Source organism: Caloenas nicobarica, chromosome 14 (genome assembly GCF_036013445.1).
Source record: "Caloenas nicobarica isolate bCalNic1 chromosome 14, bCalNic1.hap1, whole genome shotgun sequence".
NCBI lineage: Eukaryota > Metazoa > Chordata > Aves > Columbiformes > Columbidae > Caloenas > Caloenas nicobarica.
This window is the reverse complement of record NC_088258.1, coordinates 8321778-8340169: the sequence shown is the minus strand read 5'-3', so window position 1 is coordinate 8340169 and position 18392 is coordinate 8321778. Positions and strand designations below refer to the sequence as shown.

Sequence of the window (18392 nt, the reverse complement as noted above, 5' to 3'; positions counted from 1 at the left end):
ATCAAATACATTTATTTTGATTTTACAGAGACATTTTCTTTTTCTTTTTTCGTATTATAAAAATGATTTTACAAACCTTTTCCCCAACAAGTTTGTAATGTGTTATCTCCTAGCACCAAAAAAAAAAAAAAAGGGCAGTATCCCTAATTGTCTCTTGATATGTTCTAGAGGTGAGTGCAGAAAACCATGATACCTATTGGAAATTCTAAGCTGTCAACATAAGAAAGAGATTGACTGTCCTATAGAAATACTGCTGCTTCTAGGGACACTGTGTTGAGCCTTTATGAAATATCTTCGCTTAAAATGATTGCAAAGATATGTGGACTTTTCAATAAAACAGGAGGTACCTGCTCTGCAGTTGAAGAGTGCTGGTACCCACTGGCTGCGTGTGGCAGCTTATCCCAGAGCAGCCAGAGCGAGTTCCTGGGCTGGCCAAGAGGAGGCTGCGTGGCTCCTGGGAGGTGCTGTGGAAAGAGGAGCAGGATCCAGTACCTTCTAGCTAATTCCAAGGCAATGTTTTACACCAGAGGCAATGTCAATATAATGATTTTTTTCCTAATAACCTAAGGTTGTACAGCTGTTTTACCACCACTGGGAATTTGGAAGATGAAATGCTTATTGCAGAGTGAAGCGGGACTCTCTTGGGAAGGGGCAGAAGAAATTGTTGATGAAGTCCAGACACAGAAGCTGAAGCCTCTTAGAGGCTTCCCAAATATACAGGGAATACTAAGAAGGTGTATGGACATTAGATAGGTATGTAGATTGTCTGGGGGGTTTAGGATCCATTTTTCTCTGAAATATTTCTGTTCCAAACAGTTATTTTACGAATAATCTCTTACCACTGAGTGACCTGAATAGGCAGAGTTGCAGGTAACTAGTAGTGGAAGTAGTAATGTAACTGGCATGCTTAGATAATGAGGATTGGTAGAGTTAGTAGTTCCTGGCTGGAGCCGGCAGAAGTTTATGACTCCATCCCATAAAAAGCAGTCATTGCACTCAGAGACCAGTGAAAATCCAAGTCCCATTCACCTGATAACTGTGAGACGGAAGTTCAGTGAGTGAACAGCCTTCTTCATCAGACAGATAAAAACTGTTTCCCTGACTACCCAGAAATAGTGTGGAAACATCCATCACGCACCTTTCCCCTGCTTTACTGAGTGATTAGACTGCTCTTCAGCTTTCCATCAATTCCTTTTCATTCCCCTCATTCTCTGTTTGCCTCCCAGGTGCTTTATTTTTCAAGTTGCTTTAGTGTTGCAGGAAATCATCACTCCTCTTATTTGGAGCCTTTTCTTGAGTTTTGTTTTAGATTTTTATTGACATCAATCACTTTGGGCATTTGGGAGAGAAAGCAGCTGCTGAGGCTAACACAGCGTCTCAGGCTCCAGACTCGAGGAGAGCTGGTACCAGTGGAGTACAAGGTCAGACAGGTGAGAGGTAACGGAGTTGGTGGCACGGTCACCAGGGAGGACATGGGTGGGTGGTGGGACACCTGTATAAACCAGCGTGCGATGCCACAGCTGCCAGAAGCGAGAGGCTCCTCGCAGGCTGTCAGCTTGGGAAACACCATTGTATTAAAAATGGGAGAATGTCGTCATTATCAGTAGTTTTGTTTGTGTCATAAATAAAAAGAAGGGTAATTTAAGTGTTTGAGATTTTAAAATTATTTTCCTAGGTAGTGTTTTTGACCTGTCTTACCGAAGCATCATTGAATTCCCTCTCACACTCTGTCACTGCTGTTTTGTGAAGTGTCCTTTTCAAAACAGATGTGAACCTCCAAAGGAACATCTTAACAGATAACAGATTGCCACCACTTGATCATGGGTACAGAAAATCCTGAAAATAAATTATCCAGCATCTGAGAACAACTCAAGCTCTTTGGCTTGGATATGGGAAGAAATAAAAAGGGTCACAGAACTAGGAGAGCTGAAAGCACCCATGCAGTGTCCTCTTGAATTTCTACTCTCTCTTTTTGTTTCTGATAGGAATTGAGGTGCAGCCAGTCACTTTTTTAAATCACTTGCAGAGGGGGGACTGTAGCACCATTTCTGCAGCCACTTTGCTCAGACAATATTTGCATGTTGCCTTTGTGAGAAGAAGGCCCCACACCGGGGAACAGCATTGCATTTTTCAGCACCTTCTCTGACAACTAGAGTTTCCCTTGTTTTAGGAACTGCTCTAAGAATGCTTCCCGCTAAAGGTCATGTAGAGCAAATCTTACGCACACCTTCGTGCCCCAAAAGAAGAGTGGTGGATGTGGGTGGATTGCCACATTTTTCATTTCATAAGCTATAATAAAGTCTACATATTTGGGGATTTAAATGCATTTTTGTATTTTATCTGTCTTGTATGTCAGCAACTCAAATTTTGCTATTTTTGTTTTCCAGGGACAACCAGTGAACTAGGTTAACATGAAATCACATGTACTTTGAAAGCGAAGCCTGAAAAACTGAAAGGGAATACAGATTTTAAATCAGACTGTCAAAAATGCCGATTTTTTTACAGCTCAAGCCACTAGCAGCCTTGTTCTAGGCAACGTAAAATAATTTGTGAGAAATCAGTTTCACCTCTCTGAGGAATTCACAGTGTGACTGCGTAAGGATCAAGAACAAGGTGGGTATCATTATGCGTCGTCATCTCTATCTTAGAGAAAATCAGAGTATATTTTGCCTGAAACCACACCAAATGGATACAGCAAAAGTGGGAAGAGAACCAGAAATCTCGTATTTTGAGAGACTCAGCACATCAGTAACCTGAGTAAGCTGCTAGGTTTTTTTTTCCATAGTGCAACCTACTGAATTAAATTATATAGAAATGTTGACAGAGAAAAATTTTGCTGATACATAAATGTGTTTTATGGCCCTAGAGCATTCTTGGAGTATACATGAAAGCATGATGAGTTCCTCCTTCTTTAGCTAATTGCTGGTGGCCTCCAATTTCATTCTATATCTCTATTGATGGTGTAGTGATTGCTGCAGTCATTGTAAATATGCCTCTTGTCATGCTAGATACTGATTTCCTAGCTATTAGTTTCTGGCATGGTAAAAGTCATTTTAGCAGTTCCACTTTTCATTTTCTGCATAGGCTCTTTTTACAGTTTTGCTAGAGATAGAGAGTTTTCTCTGTAGAAGACTCTTGAGATGAAGGATGGATTCATGTTTAACATATCAGAGTAGAAGGATGTTAATCTTGCTGCAGTTCCAGACTTTCTTGTGTGACCTTGAATTCTCCCATTCTCTTCTACAGTGAGACACAGCCCATAATCTCTTGTGCAGACCTCTGTACTTTTAAACTGGTGTTTGCAGTTCACTTGAGATCTTCTGCTATGCAAACATCAAGGATTATTCTACGGTTTGGATCCTTATTTAAATCATTCAATAAAAAAAGCGTGTGTAAGAGACACCTACATAAGGGACACATGCTCATCAGTAAGTCTGTGCAGCAGACAATCAGAACATCATTTAGTGACTCTTGTACCTGGACGGACACGTGTTTCCACTGTCCTACTCATTTTTATATGCATAGTTCACAAACAATCTAAGTGACTCTCTTCAGATTATTTCCTTCTAAACTGACCGACACAGATTTCTGATGAAGCCTACAGGAATGAGGCACCCACGTTCCACTGTCTTTCACACTGCATTAGGTTCCTATAGGAAGCTTAGTAGTAAGAAATACCTATTCTGGGTGGTTTTGAACTGTTTGCCTTTACCTCCTGTGCTGAGGAGACTGCTGTTTGCTGAAATCAGTATTAGCACAGGAGTGAGTATGCTTTAGGTGTTGGCTTTATAAGTGAGCTGACCATCTGATCTATATAATTGATTTAAGATAAGTCATGCCCCCCTGCTTTCTAGAAATCCCCCTTTTTGTGAACTGTATATATACATAGGCAGCTATTTCTTCTGTTTGTTTGTTTTTGATTGTTTGGTTGTTTTGGTTTTGTTTTTTCCGATAATATCACCTTCAGCTTTCGTGCCTCAAAAAGGAGACATTTGTCTTTAAGAGTTACCCCCATCTTGCCTATTAAATGTCATTGTCTCGGCATAGATTGTCAGTCACGGGCAGCAGGAATCCTATGGCTGACTCGGTGCCTCGCTGGATATACGAATGTTCTGCTAGAAAAGGTAAACATCACTTTTTCATAAAGGAGAGTGCACTTGGCACACAAAGAAGCAGCTCAAGGTCTGCACTGCTTGTGTGCTTATCCTCAGGTTATCCTCATATTTATCTGGGAACTGAAAACTTTTTGCTGGAAAGGACAGGAGCAGGTATTCTCAGAGATCTGGAGAGTCAAATATTGACTGGGGCTGGGCCTTTTCCTGAATTCTTCGGAGAGGCAGGAGAAAGTGGCATTAGCATGGGCTCTATGGCCATTTTGTGCTTCCCAAAACATGCCACTGGCCAAGTTAAAGGCTCACAGCACTAGGGCTGTAAGGTACTTGGAGAGGTCATTGCTCCGGCCTAAGGCAAGTTAAACCATATCTAAACCAGTCTTGGTAGCTATTTGACTAATGTAGTTTTAAATATTGCCGTGAATGGAGATACCAAAGCCACCCTAGCCCATGATCCTCCAATGCATCATTCACCTTCCAGATAAATGGTCATCTTTATCCCTGCCTATGCCGCCTGCTGCGCTTCAACCTGTTATACTCCAGTGAAAATGAAGAACCATTTAATACCCACTTCTTTGCAAAAACAGTGTATTTGGGTACATTTAACATGTCTCCTCCGAGTCACAGTACGGTCAGTTGCTGATGTGGGCTGATGCGCTGTATTTTCCCCCTGGGCTGGAGCATATTGGAGGCTGTTTCTGCCTCTCTGGCCTAGGAAAGCCTTGAACATGAATGCTCTTCACTGGACTGTTTGGGGGATCTGAGGACTATTCTTCCATGGAGCGATATGGGACAGTTGCAAAGTCACAGAATCACAGAATGGTTGGGCTTGGAAGGGACCGCTGGAGATCATCTAGTCCAACCCACCTGCTAAAGCAGGTTCACCAGAGCAGAGGGCACAGGAATGTGTCCAGGCGGGTCTTGAATGTCTCCAGAGAAGGAGACTCCACAGCCTCTCTGGGCAGCCTGTGAAAACCATTCTGATGACAGAAAATTGGAAAGACTTATGAAAGGCTTTTGAAGAGAAATGAAACAAGAGATGCGCTTTACTTTGTTCAAACATTTGCTGTGTCTGGGAAAACTAGAGCAAGCTAATACATGGCTTCAACTGGCAGCAGTTTGCAGTGGTGTGCCACAGGGCTTTTAGTGTTTATAAGTGTACAAAGTTTACTCTCCCTGTGATGACAATATTTGTTAGAGTGCTTGAGACTTTTTTTTTTTAAGCAACAATATTCTGCAGTGGAAGTCAACACAGGGGCTTATGTTCAGCTAATGCATAGTGTAAACAGTAAAACTTTCCTATGCAGGCAACACCAATGTGAGATCTACTGTCTGCTGGTGGCAAGTGCTATACATTCCTTGTGCCAAGAGGCATTGGTGTGACAATGGGGAGATGCCACAGACTGGAGCAGAAGAGCAGTTTCAACTGAGCGTTGAGATCGGGTGCTCTTAGCTGGGCAGGCAGCAGGGCTTGTGTCCACAGCAGAGTAGTAGGCATGTTGCTTGTGCGCTGTTTGCATTGTTTTCAGACATTGTTCTCTGTGCCTTCCCAAAAACCAAAGAGAATCTTGAACGTCTGTTCTTGTGTCCTTCCTCACCCTCTTTATCCTGCCCCTTCATCTACTTTCTTGTTGCACAACGCAGTTGGGATGAGGCAGCAGAGCGACGGGTTTCCGGGTCATTACTTCCTTTGGGTACTTGCCCTGCGTACTTTGCTCAGCTCGTGACAGTGGCCTGCCAGTGCTTGGCAGGAAGTCAGCATATGTTTTTATATTAAACCTTACCTGAAAGAAGGCAGACCTGGGCCACTGTGAGGGTGGAACTGAAGGGCATTAGGAGGACTTGGAGTCGCTGGGCAGAAGACGTCAAGGCAGGCCTCTCCTGATAAATATTGTGGGACTGGTAAGTAGTTAATGGTGTGCAACAAGGTAAGCGTTGGGGTTTTCTCACAATAGGTAGGCCTAAGGCAGATCCTAGAGTGTTGAATCAAAGGCTAGAGCTCAACCTTTTCCCCATGTTGGTACAGGGCCAGAACAAATCCCACTTTCTGGGAAGCATGGGATTCCGTCCCATTCTCTGACTGTGTCTCTGTCGTTGAGAACGGGTTGAGAAGAGAAATTTTTCAGTTCTTGCATTTGTTCTGGATTTCTGAAGCTGATTTCTGACAGCCCCACAGATTTCCTTTGTAATCTGGGGAATATTGCTTGGTCTCTCATTATGTAAGTTCCCCGAATAGTTCCATGTTCACATAGATTGTTTATTTAGAGAGCCCGTTTTAAGGAGTAGTACATAAAATATTAAGGCTTTATGGTTTCTCAGTTCAGGTGTATGTGCATGTCCCATCAAATGCTTGGAGCTGTCACTACAGCTACACTTGCAATACCTAATGGAAAGGTGAAAGTAACTGTGTATTATCCCCGTGAGATGGGTATGTACTGTTGGCTGTTAAACAAGGAGAAGGTTGTGGCACAGGAAGATTTAAAGGCAAAACTGGGTCCCTGAATTGAGGGAACATTTCCCTTAGATTTAATGTGGTGGGTGGATTCTTAAGGACTTGATTACACTCAAAACAAGGTTATCAGAAGACTCTGCATCAATCAGTAAAGATTCAGTTCTCTTTGCTTCCAAGGCTGAGCTTTAAATAACTACAGTATCATCCATTCTGTCTCTTCCACATGTGCCTCTATGTTGTATAGGGAAGACTAGAAGAAACTGGAAGTGCTGGCATTTTCTTTGCTAGTTTGTTTTACAACATGTATCTTCTTCAAAGTTGTACACTTCAGCTGAAGTGCAAAGCAAATGGAAGTCTTTGGCATTTCACCTTTCCTTGCCTAGTGTTTATTTTGCATTTATTCTATGGCCCCAGTGAAAACAGAACTCACAAAGAAATAAATTGGAGATTCATCAGTTTTATTGCTGTGTAAATTCAGTGTGAATCGCCATCTGGTGTATGTTTAAGACATAGCATAATTACAGAGACTTTTAAATCAAGGGGATAAACAGAGTGTCCTCAAAACACTCCCTAACTAGTGGCATTTTATTTCTGAAAGCGGGCAAAATAAGATATAAAATGTACAGGAATCAAGATATGGATATTTAGAAAAGGACTGTGAAGTGAAAGCTTAGAGATGAGAAATGAGATTCATTCATCAGCTGGCAAAGTAGAGGACAAAGATTATGATGAAAGAATAATGCACAGTCTCTTTGCCAGAAAAAGAGGAACGCTTACTTTAAGAATTGCATAAAATAATGGAGAAAAACAGGGAAGCCCAGCAGCAACCTAGTTATTCAGGCTGGTTTGTATTAGTTTATCCAACATCACAAACTAGACAGCATCCGATACCTGGCTGGTTTTAAATGTATTTTCTTTCATTTCAGATGACTGATTCCTGTAGGTGTGTATCTGATTTTTTTCCCCGCTGTCTGATAAAATGTCATTTATCATGAGAACATTTATTAAATCATGGATTCCTCAGTGTCTGCGGATTCTCAAGTCGCCTTGCAGATTATTCCATGGATGCAACAGGCTTCTTACATCTCAGATTATTTCGTATTATGACACTGTAAACCAGTGTAAAAAGGAACTGCCAGAATATTTCAACTTCGCAAGTGATGTCTTAGATGAGTGGTCGCAGCTGGAAAAGGTAATATTTTTCTTTTACTTCATAGGCATTGGAACAAATCTCAGATGATACAAACCGGTTTTCCTGATAGATACCGGATAATATTAGCTGCAGAATAGAATATACAATTTTATTTTCTTTGTCAGAAATACAGGTATCACTTTAAGAGACCAGTTGCCAGAGATTATTTGCTTGGTCTGGAGTTATTTTGGATTGAAATTAAACCTTTAAAGGATTGTCGTCTTATTTTAAATCTTCTATTGTGTGTTCTAGGATGGAAGACGACCAGCAAATCCAGCTTTTTGGTGGGTAAATGATGAGGGAGAGGAGGTGAAGTGGAGCTTTGAAGAGCTGGGATTTCTCTCTAGGAAAGCAGCTAATATACTTTCTGAGGCATGTGGTTTGCAGAGAGGAGACAGAGTTGTAGCAGTTCTGCCTCGTGTTCCTGAGTGGTGGCTACTGAATGTAGCCTGTATGCGAACAGGTGAGTAACCTCACTCATCTCTTGGATGCAGAAAGAAAATAAATAGACAATACGAAAAATATGCGAAATTCATTTGAAAAAAATGTAAACAGGAATAAGCTGCTGTGCCCTGCCTATGCTTTTGCATAGAAAGAGAATTGGCAGCACCCACACAGGAACCAAAGTGCTACTGTAGCAGGTGCCGAACAGGCATGATCTGGTTAAATGGCACACTCAGCTGAAGCTAGAGAAGGTTGAATGGTTACAATCTAAGGCCAGGTTTGACCAGATACATTATCAGTGTGGAGAGTTTTACTGCAGTAAGTTATACGGCTAGACCGGTTAATAATTCAATACAGTGTTTTCTTACTCTGCTGTTACAGGTTTACAAATTCCTAGGAAGAATTTGACCCATTGCATTTTTAGAGTGCTAAAGATCCATGATGAAACAGTTCAGCATCAACAGGGACATGATCAAGTATTTTTCTTCCACTTAAGCTCTATGATTCTTGCAGGTTGTAAATGGGGCTAAGACTCAGGGAATCCAGTTCTATTGTATCCAAGATTTTCTGGGCTATGAAGTGGGAATATCAGTCAGTATCTCAGTGTCTCAGTTTCCCAATTGTAAAATTTGGTGGACACCTCTGAAAGTGCCAGAAGACTGAAGTAAATGTGTAGGTCAAGTTTATTGAAATCCTTGGGAACAGGAGCTATAGAAATGCACTAAATTGATTCCTGTCCCCTTTTTCCCCCTGAAAATGCGATTTCAGTCACATCGCACTCAGTATCCAAACTAACCTGTGTTCACATTACAAAATGAATCCAAGCTTGAGGGATATGTTGACTGAGCAATGTGTGTAAACTACCTGATCTCAGTCTATTTATCCCATATCAAAGGTATTAATTCCTTATTGAAATAAACAATTGCTTTATTGCAGATGCAAATATAATCCAAATGCTGGTCTTACACATATACTTAAGAGGATGATAATCCCAACACTTCCTTCCTGAGTTATGAAGCATCAAGGAAGTGCTCAAAAATCTTTAAATCTGGATCTTACTCATGATCCAGAGTAATATGGATGGCACAAAACTCAGCATCAGTGTTGCAGGGTTTGGAGGCCTTTCAGCACCAGATGATCCCAGGTCATTTCTAGGCCACAAATTTGCCCAAGCTCTGCGTTCAAGTACAAGTTATACTTGACTCCTGTTTCTCAAATAAGAAGTTTTTGACAAGTAGCTCAGCCTTTCTCTCGCTGGGGTCTTCTCCTGTGAACATAATAAAGAGAAATGGTCCGTTTTCTAAATTGCTTGTTGCTTTTTTCCAGGAATTGTCTTTATTCCAGGAACATCCCAATTAACAGCCAAAGACATATTATACCGACTCCAGGCTTCAAAGGCCAAGTGCATTATTACCAATGACACGCTGGCACCTGCAGTGGAATCTGTCATGCCTGACTGCCAGTTTCTGAAAAGCAAACTAATTGTAGCCAAAGGGAGCAGAGATGGGTGGCTGAACATCAAAGAACTCTTTGCGTGAGTATCCAGCTGTTTTACCATCATCCCTGTGAGGTGAAGGAACCTGTATCAGTCAGGTGACATTGCTGAGTTTTGGGATTAATTTCCAAAACACTATTGAGTTAGATTTTTACATCCCTCTGCCAGCTCTCTGTAATCACTGCATTAAGTACAAAAAAACCCCTACATGTAGTAATCATTGTATACTATTTCTTCTGCAGAGTGACATCTGCTGACCACAAATGTGTCAAGACAAGGAGTCAAGACCCAATGCTGATCTATTTTACTAGTGGAAGTACAGGCTCTCCAAAAATGGTGGTACAGTCCCACAGCAGTTATGGTATCGGATTTGCAACCAGTGGCAGGTGTGCCTTGCAGTTGCGCCCAGTGTCCTGATTAAGTGACGTGATCACAATTAAATTGAAAATGTGACTGTAAAACCTCCAGTAAATGTAGGCATTTAATGAGTGTAGGATCTTGCTTATTCCTCTCATTTTTCCTCTCATAGTGAAACCCTCATTATTAAAAGCTTCTTGAAGACTCAGCTGAGATCATCACACACAGTGTTCTGTCACTCAGAGGGCTGACTGCGGAGTAGCCGTAGGGATAGTCTCCTTATAGCAAAACCAGATAAAGTTGAGTGCTTTAGTATTGTGTAAACCTTCCTTGAGAGCCAGAGCAACCTTGGACCATAGCATTATACCTTAAAAGTTACAGTTCAGTATGAATCTGTGGCTTGCTACTTATTTGCTTTCGTTGAACATCTTTTATTTAAGCTTCCCAAAGAGTGAGAAATTTCATGAAAATCAAAGGATCCATTTCCCAAGGCATTCTGAGTTGGAAGTTGGTGGTATAGAGGCCATAGAAGTAATTTGGTTAGTTTCCCAGGGAAATAAGATGTGATTTAGCTGATGTCTGTAATCCACAAGATGGGGAAAGCCTACACCAAATGATCTGTTCAGTTTTTGATCTAGATCCAGATTCTGCAACTTAAGCCAAGGATGTTTTGCACTGTCAAACAGAAAAGTAAACAATGGAAATGTTAAACAGGAGCAAATGAAGGGAAATAAGAGAATGGTTAAGATTCTCTTCAACTCTTACAAAGTTTCTAAAGAGCCCCACTTGCTGACACTGCATCTTCTAATGGAAGCTTCCCACCCTTTCCTTTAATTATGCTATGACCTGTGCCTGAGTCTCTCACAGTCTGTGAAGCATTTTTTTGGTTTCTGCTTTATCACCAGGCACTGGATGAACTTGACTCCTTCAGATATAATGTGGAATACCTCTGATACTGGCTGGGTAAAATCAGCTTGGAGCAGTGTTTTTGCACCATGGATCTGTGGATCATGTGTCTTTGTACACAATATGCCACAGTTTAAACCAGCAGTTATTGCAGAGGTAAGCGTAATATTTTACACTGGGAGTTTTATTTCCATTTTGCACAAATGAGGCAAACAAGCTGGGCTCCAGTGCATGGGTTCCCAGTGCTCTGTAGCAGCAGGGACAGTACTTTCCACATACCAAGCAGTTATCCCTCCCTTTGTGCCGCTTGCTGGAGGAACAAGCCTTTCCCTCCTGGTTAGGCCATGTGACATGGCTGCAGTATAGGGGAGGTGTGGTGAAAGATGCAGGATAGAAAGAAGTCAAGATCACTGCTATTTTGTCCCACACTTGGCCTAAAGATCTACTTCAGGTATGGACTTCCAGATACTTTGGGCTCAGGGTGAGCATGAGCCAGTATTCAGAGTACGGCATAGACCTGAATCAGGGCCCTGTTATCCTGAATTCTCAATAGTTGCCACAAAACCTGTTCTTCCTCTGTGCCATTTCACAAAAGCAGTCAGAGACCTGTTCTCCTCAAAGTTAGCCTCTTCCGTGGAGAGGAGACCCAGACTTCCCCAAGAATAAAACTGGAAAAGCTTTGGTCTAATTCACTGTTGTCACTTAGCCTTGAGCGTGGGACACAATTGCCTTGGGAAGCAGAAAACAATCTTAATTGGAACTGCTACTCTTAGTGGTCATTCAGTTAAATGAGTGATTTTTTTGTTGGACGGAAAGTGCTGTATTTTCTGCAGCAGTGGGATGGACTGGTACGGCTGTTCTGCAGTCAGGATTCATAGTCACTAATCTGTAGTTATCCTCTGTGTTGAATGTATGTTGGTTGCATTTTATGGTTTTCGTTTTGCGGACATTTGAGCACGTAGGTTGTGTTAACCACCTGCACATTTACAAGGTCAGACCCACCGTTATATTTTCCTTTCAACAAAACTTTCTGTTTTTCTAGACTCTCTCAAGATACCCCATTACTGTCTTTTGCACGGCTCCCACTGCCTACCGCATGCTCGTCCAACATGATTTGAGCAGGTACTGCACGCACATCTGTTGCAGGGGTAGCAGAGAGAGGTTGGGATATAATGCCATGATAGCTCTGGCTGTTTAGTTCCTTATGTTGCTTCATTTGTTTCAACTAAAGGAAATCTAATTAGCAAAATTTGCTCTCGGAAAAGAAAGCTAAGTTCTGAAATATGAGAATAACTAGCCAAACTTTAGGCCATTCAGGCTTCAGGAGTGGATCTTTGAAAAGACAGCACAGAGGAAACAAGTGAGATTTTTTTAAGTTCTCACTTCCTTTGAACTTGTGGTTTACAGTTAAATTTAAGTCAGGGTTTCAGTCAGCACTGGATCAGGGAATTACTGGAGTACAGTGGAACTGTTGTCAGATACTTGAGAATGAAGTGAGCGGTTAGGGGACTTCTACATGCTGAGAGTTATTTGGCACAGCTGTTCCCACCAGTTTGTTACACTGTGAAATATTCAGCTTATGAGAAGTAGTCAGGGTGATTTGTAAGGAGTTTTCACCCCTTCCATAGGGTACTTATTCTTCTCACATAGGTCTTTTATTCTGACAAAAGCCAAACCTGGTTTAGCAGAGAGCTCAGACTTTGTGTTCCTATTCAACCTTCCTTTTGCTTTAGAAAATTCTCAGTGTCTTATTTGATCTTGGATGTTGGCACATACCTCAGCTTTCCATGAATAGCTGATGCACTTGTTCAGATTTCTCCCTTCTTGTCAGCTCTTCCAAGAAAACACCTTTGCTCACTCTTTTTCTAGCAAAAAAACCTACTTCCAGTGACACAGAGATAAAGCACGTTATCCTTGGTGGTAACACGAGCAATGTAGGAGTCCAGTCCCGGACTGTGTAACAGGCTGATTATTGTCATTTCCAAAGTAGCTTGTGAAGTTTTAGGTGTACGTACTTTGAAAGTTGAGGGAGGTTGCCCAGTTCATAGCATTCACTGTTCTTTTCAGAAGTTAAGAATATTATTTGATTTGCTATTCCTCTCAAGCTACAAGTTCACGAGTCTGAGACACTGTATATCTGGAGGGGAAGCGCTCAATCCTGAAGTGATGGCAAAGTGGAAAATCCAGACAGGGCTGGATATCTATGAAGGTTATGGCCAGACTGAAACAGTACGCTTGCATTAATTCTTGCAGTATACCCTTCCAAAGGTAACAATACCAGAGGCACAATGTGCTTGATGAATCAATGGAAAAGGTGAGAATCATATAAATGAACTTTTTTTAAAAAAAGGCTATATATAATTATGATTATATAATTCCAAAATCAGCTAGCTGCATATTTTAATGTTTATAGAAAATACTATGACAATAATAAAAGCTAACCAATAATGAAGTCTAGAAGATGTTGCACAAATTAAAAAAACCCCTATTATGCAGGTAACAATATGTGCCAATATGAAAGGAATGGAAATTAAACCTGGCTCTTTGGGAAAAGCTGTTCCCCCTTATGATGTGCAGGTACGTTGATATGTTACATCTGAGCTCAGCTGCAGTTGTGGGTACAAGAGTAAGTCAGTCTCTCTCTGCCTTCACTGGGCTATAACGTGGATATTTGATTGAGCTAATCAAAGCAGTGGCACTATGTCCATTCTGCAGATCATAGATGACCGTGGGGCTATCCTGCCTGCAGGAGAAGAAGGCAACATTGCCGTCCGAGTTCAGCCTAGGCGACCATTCTGTATGTTCTCCGAGTACTTGGTAAGTTGGAGTTGGCCTGTCTGTGCTGCTGAGGAGCTCAAGAGAGACCCAGGGCGAGGTACTGTTGACTTACTGAGGTGCATAATTTCATCCAGCATCTTCACAAGGTCTCTAGTTACCCACTGCAGCATGCGTGTATCTGCAGCCTGCACCTATCACCCATGTCAGAGAAGCGCTTTGTACAGTGGTCTGTCACACAGATGATGTGCACAAGATCAACAGCACAAAATCAAGCTACAGCACAAAACCCTCAAGTGCAGAGGATCATATGGCTTTGTGGAAGTGACATATGTAGTCTGACATCAGTATTCGAATGGGAAGGCTCTGCTCACTGAAAGCAGAACAGGCTTGAAAAAACATGTCAGGAGAATGGCCATGGTTCAGGTCAAGGGTCCATCTAAGCTAGTAGTCGGTCTGTGGTGGTGCTGAGTTGTAGTGCATACTTAAGAAAACACTACAGTCAGGCACATATATTCTCCACTGCCTTTGAACTATTATATTGAAAAAGCTTTGGGGAACCTGTCTGTCTGTTTAATTCTTTTCTGAATCTCCATGATATTTGGATATTTGTAGCATCCTCAAACAACGATTTGCATGAAATAATTGCTTGCTATGTGATAAAAAAATCTTCTTTTGGTTCATTACTATTACTTCAATTTTTCATTATGTCTTCTGTTGTCAAGGTGGTTTTCCTCTGTAATCTAGACCTGATAAATCAATGTAGATAATGGAGTTTTTCCTGAGGGTCATCTCATTTGTGTTTTGGTTTGAAGGTTAGGGGTGAAAAGTTTCCATTGACAGGAGGTTATTGTGGCAACCACCTGCAATGATAAATCGTTTCTCTGAAGAAAACGGGTTATACATTTCAGTACTTTTGCTGTGATGGATGAGCATTTTGATAGATCACACCCTTTTTTCTCTAGAACATGAATCCATATATACACAAATGCTCTTTTTCACCTCTCAAATATTTCTACCACAAAACTGCTAATTCATGCAACTCTGTTTTTTTTTAATCGAAGGCATAAAATAGTACTGAACATACTAGTTTTGAGAAAGACTTAAAATAATTGTCTTGATTAATTTTAGCACCACTGCAAAGTAAATGCCTTACATTTTTTAAAAATGTCTGATTGTTGTCAGGATAATCCAGAGAAAACTGCTGCCTCTGTGTGTGGGAATTTTTATGTCACTGGAGACAGAGGGATTATGGATGAAGAAGGGTATGTCTGGTTTGTTGGAAGAGCTGACGATATAATTAATTCTTCTGGGTAAGTCAGTTGCTTTTAGATTTGCTCATTTGCCTGTTAATGATGCTCTGTTTTATCGCAAAATTCAGTCTGGAAAGTTCAGGTGAATGGCTAACTTGCTACAGCTGTCGTATCTGCATTTTCTGCTAGGTATCGTATTGGCCCATTTGAAGTCGAAAGTGCATTAATACAACACCCGGCCGTCTCAGAGTCAGCTGTTGTCAGCAGTCCTGATCCAATTCGAGGAGAGGTAAAAAGAAAACAAAAAGATACAGAAAGCAATGCACCTTATTCTAAGCATGAAGTTCCCTGTATGTACTAGGCTTCATTGGAATTAAATATGTTGCAATTTTTGAAATTAAAATGGGTTAAAAAAATTTTAAAACCATACCTTGACAGACCTTAGAATTTCAGAATTATTGCCCTGTTTGCAGGGTTTGATGTGGGAAAAAGTTTGTCTCTTCAGATTTGTTGTGGCATCTTTTGTCTAAGAAATAGGATTTGGTTTATTTCCCTTTTTGTCACTAAGCACATGGTGGCAATGATATCCAGAGTGTTTAATTTTTCTTTTTATATTTGCAACACTTCTTTGAGCCCTGGGGTGAGATTTTCAGCTCTCTTTTTTTTCTGTTCTACAACTTTTTGAAAGTTTAGTAGTGTGTAAAGTTAAGAAGAAAAAACCACAGAAAAATAGCAAAAAGTCCTATCCTGTAGATTATGTTGTTCATAACTTGGCGTTCTGTAAAAAGGGACAATGAAAAGGGAAATTAAAGAAAAAAACTCAAATTTTTGCGTTTCTCAATTTCGATACTCAGTTTTGGAAACAAATGCATCCTGTTATTCCCATGTCTGGAAGTTAATGGAGTCCCTTGACTTTTGTGGCACAGGTAGTCAAAGCCTTCGTTGTTTTGGCTCCTGCTTTTGTATCACATGATCCAGAAAAGTTAACTCATGAGCTTCAGCAACATGTCAAGAAGGTGACTGCACCTTACAAGTATCCAAGGAAGGTGAGTGCAGCACAAAAAGACAGGTCTTCTAATTATACCAAAAACTGAAGAGTTTTTGTCCTGCCTTGGCTTCTTTTTAACTGCATTCTGACAAACGCTCCAACCATAGCTAAATAAAATAAAATAAATTACAGAGTCTGTTACAGCTGTAGCCTTGGCCTCACTGTATGTGCTGGAAAGGACCCAAAGAGTAGAAATGATAATGTAACTTATCTTTATCAAGGTCCGGTCTTCCTTTCATGAAATCCTAGGGTTTCACAGTGACTCAGATGGACAAGGCATCCAGCTCTTACCAATTCCTCCCTTGAGCTCTGTTCTAGACAGAGCTCTCAGCCAAAGCAAAGGGGAAATTCCTGCTGGCAGTAGAGGGCTTGGAATCCATCCCTTACAGCCAGGAAAGATGCCAGTAACTCCCCATCCTGACCATTGTAACACTCACTTCGTCAGCATTGTGATACTTATCCCTATGGGTATTGCCTGTGCAGTCAGCTCAGATGTGTAGTGAGGAATTTCACCATCCCAGCTCCAAGCTGTGCAGCTTCCCATCTTTCTACCCCAGCCATAATACAGATGTGTCTTTCTTTGCACCTTGGGGATTAATCAGAATATATTTGGCTACAAGTGAACTTTTTTGCCTTTCAGGTGGAGTTTGTTCAGGATCTGCCAAAGACGGCTACTGGGAAAATCCAGAGAAAGGTTCTAAGGAACAAAGAGTGGGGAAGAGTATAACATGACCTGGAAACTAGGGAGAGAAAATTTCCATCATCCGTACCAGCCATAGCACATCACACTTGCCATATGGTCATGACCCAGAGAACTTGGAGAACATATGGAAAAACAAGATATTGGTGGGAGGAAGGAGATAATGCTCACATGGCTTGAGGACGTGTGGTATTAGAACCACCTCTGCCATCAATCTACAAATTTTTGGAAGGGAGAAGGTGTAAGAAATTAAGAACGATGAATGGGAGAGAGCAGAGACAGACCTGGGAGCTTACAAAGGTTTAATTTTTTTACTGGAATTAGTAGAAACAGCTTCCTTAAAAAAAAAAAAAAAAGTGTAACTACAACATTTTGATAATTACAAAAAAAAAAGAAATTTATTAAAATAATCTTTGTCCTGTAGTGGGTATCAGCAGTGAAGTAATATTCTCTCTTCAAAAACTATCACTGTAACGTTGCCAGATTCTTCCTGACTGGAAGGAGAAAGACATGTTCTTTAACTATTTCTCTTCATCTCGATGAACTTGTGTTCTGCTTAAATGGTTAAAGTGGGGGAAAAGAGAAGATACAAAGTGCTTTAGGTTAAGGTGCAAATTACGCACAGTTAATGATGGTGTAAATGATTATAAGAAAAATGTTACTCCGCAGAAAGAATTGTGCTGCCTGGTCTGTTTTGTGCTATGTTCTGTTCTCATTACTTCAAAATAAGTAAATGATAAAGCAGAAAGGGTTTTGCTCCAAATCCTTTTTGACAGAGCATCTGGGTTTCACGTCTCCAGATAAAGCTCAGTCTTTACAGTGCCTGGTTTGGGAACCACATGCCCTGAAAGCCGAATGAAGAGGATCTACCCCAGCCAGCTCTCAATCTATACTATCCACAGCAAACAGGTCAGGAAAACGTTATTTGTCTGAATTCCTAGTCTTGCTGGTCATTGAGCAGAAGCAGATGGTACTAAATCGGGAAAAAAAAAAATTCTGATTCCTGTAGCAGTTCAGAGGACTTTGCCATTACTATGTCTTTTCCTCAGTTTCTTACTTCATTTTCACCTCTAAGTTTTCAGGTGAAAAAGTGCTAAAAACTGTCGAAGGCTCTCACAGCAAAACTTTGCACATATTTTTGTAAACCACAAAGGAATCCTGGATTTAAAATGTTTTTCATCTTGCCAGTCTTGAAGGCCATTGCCAGTCTTGGAATACTGTGCCTGAATGTTCTTTCTCTCCTTTTTTCTTTACAGGCTATCGTGCAGATTTTGTAATTGCAATACTCTGAAATCTGTAGATTAGAACTAAATCATAGAATTAGAGCAGACTAAAAAATGAGAAATATCTTATTTTGTGATTAAAAAAAATACTCAAAAAGATTAGGCTTTTCTGTTAAAGGAATGAAAGGTGATCTGTTGGTTTTCAGCATTAACAGTAGAGGTCACAACCTCAAAGGTTACATTTAATGAAAATCTTGATATTTTTACTGACAGTTGTTTCCTTAAGTAAGAAAAAAACAATAAAAATGAATGTATATCCCAGAATATCACATAAACCCCCTTTATTAACATCCATTTTAGAGAATATTTAAAAGACCATTTTTTACCAGTAAAACCTTTTTAGATTCTTTCCACCAGGTCCTTTTAAATAGAGTT

The 18392-nt window shown here is 40.7% G+C and overlaps 1 protein-coding gene across 3 annotated transcripts; it reads left to right on the top strand.

Moving 5' to 3' along the window:
- Positions 1–4058: 4058 nt before the first annotated feature.
- LOC135994191 (acyl-coenzyme A synthetase ACSM4, mitochondrial-like) lies at positions 4059–17660 on the top strand. Of its 3 annotated transcripts, none has more exons than XM_065644555.1 (14): positions 4059–4124; positions 7491–7756; positions 8009–8219; positions 9527–9734; positions 9938–10081; positions 10958–11114; positions 12001–12080; positions 13064–13187; positions 13455–13535; positions 13674–13775; positions 14919–15046; positions 15176–15275; positions 15913–16032; positions 16675–17660. In XM_065644555.1, the coding sequence occupies exons 2-14, from the start codon at positions 7544–7546 to the stop codon at positions 16759–16761; spliced, it is 1755 nt and encodes a 584-aa protein (XP_065500627.1). In that variant the 5' UTR covers positions 4059–4124; positions 7491–7543; the 3' UTR covers positions 16762–17660. The 3 variants fall into 3 exon arrangements, with proteins under 3 accessions (XP_065500627.1, XP_065500629.1, XP_065500628.1); XM_065644556.1 differs by lacking the exon at positions 4059–4124 and adding an exon at positions 5929–6014; XM_065644557.1 differs by lacking the exons at positions 14919–15046; positions 15176–15275; positions 15913–16032; positions 16675–17660 and having other exon boundaries at positions 13064–13167; positions 13674–13758.
- Positions 17661–18392: the final 732 nt, after the last annotated feature.

Coding starts and splice junctions, on each gene's coding strand:
- LOC135994191 (XM_065644555.1), top strand. CDS start 7,544: ATGTCATTTATCATGAGAACATTTATTAAATCATGGATTCCTCAGTGT. Junction 7,757..8,008: donor AGTGGTCGCAGCTGGAAAAG/GTAATATTTTTC, acceptor TGTGTGTTCTAG/GATGGAAGACGACCAGCAAA. Junction 13,188..13,454: donor GTTATGGCCAGACTGAAACA/GTACGCTTGCAT, acceptor CCTATTATGCAG/GTAACAATATGTGCCAATAT.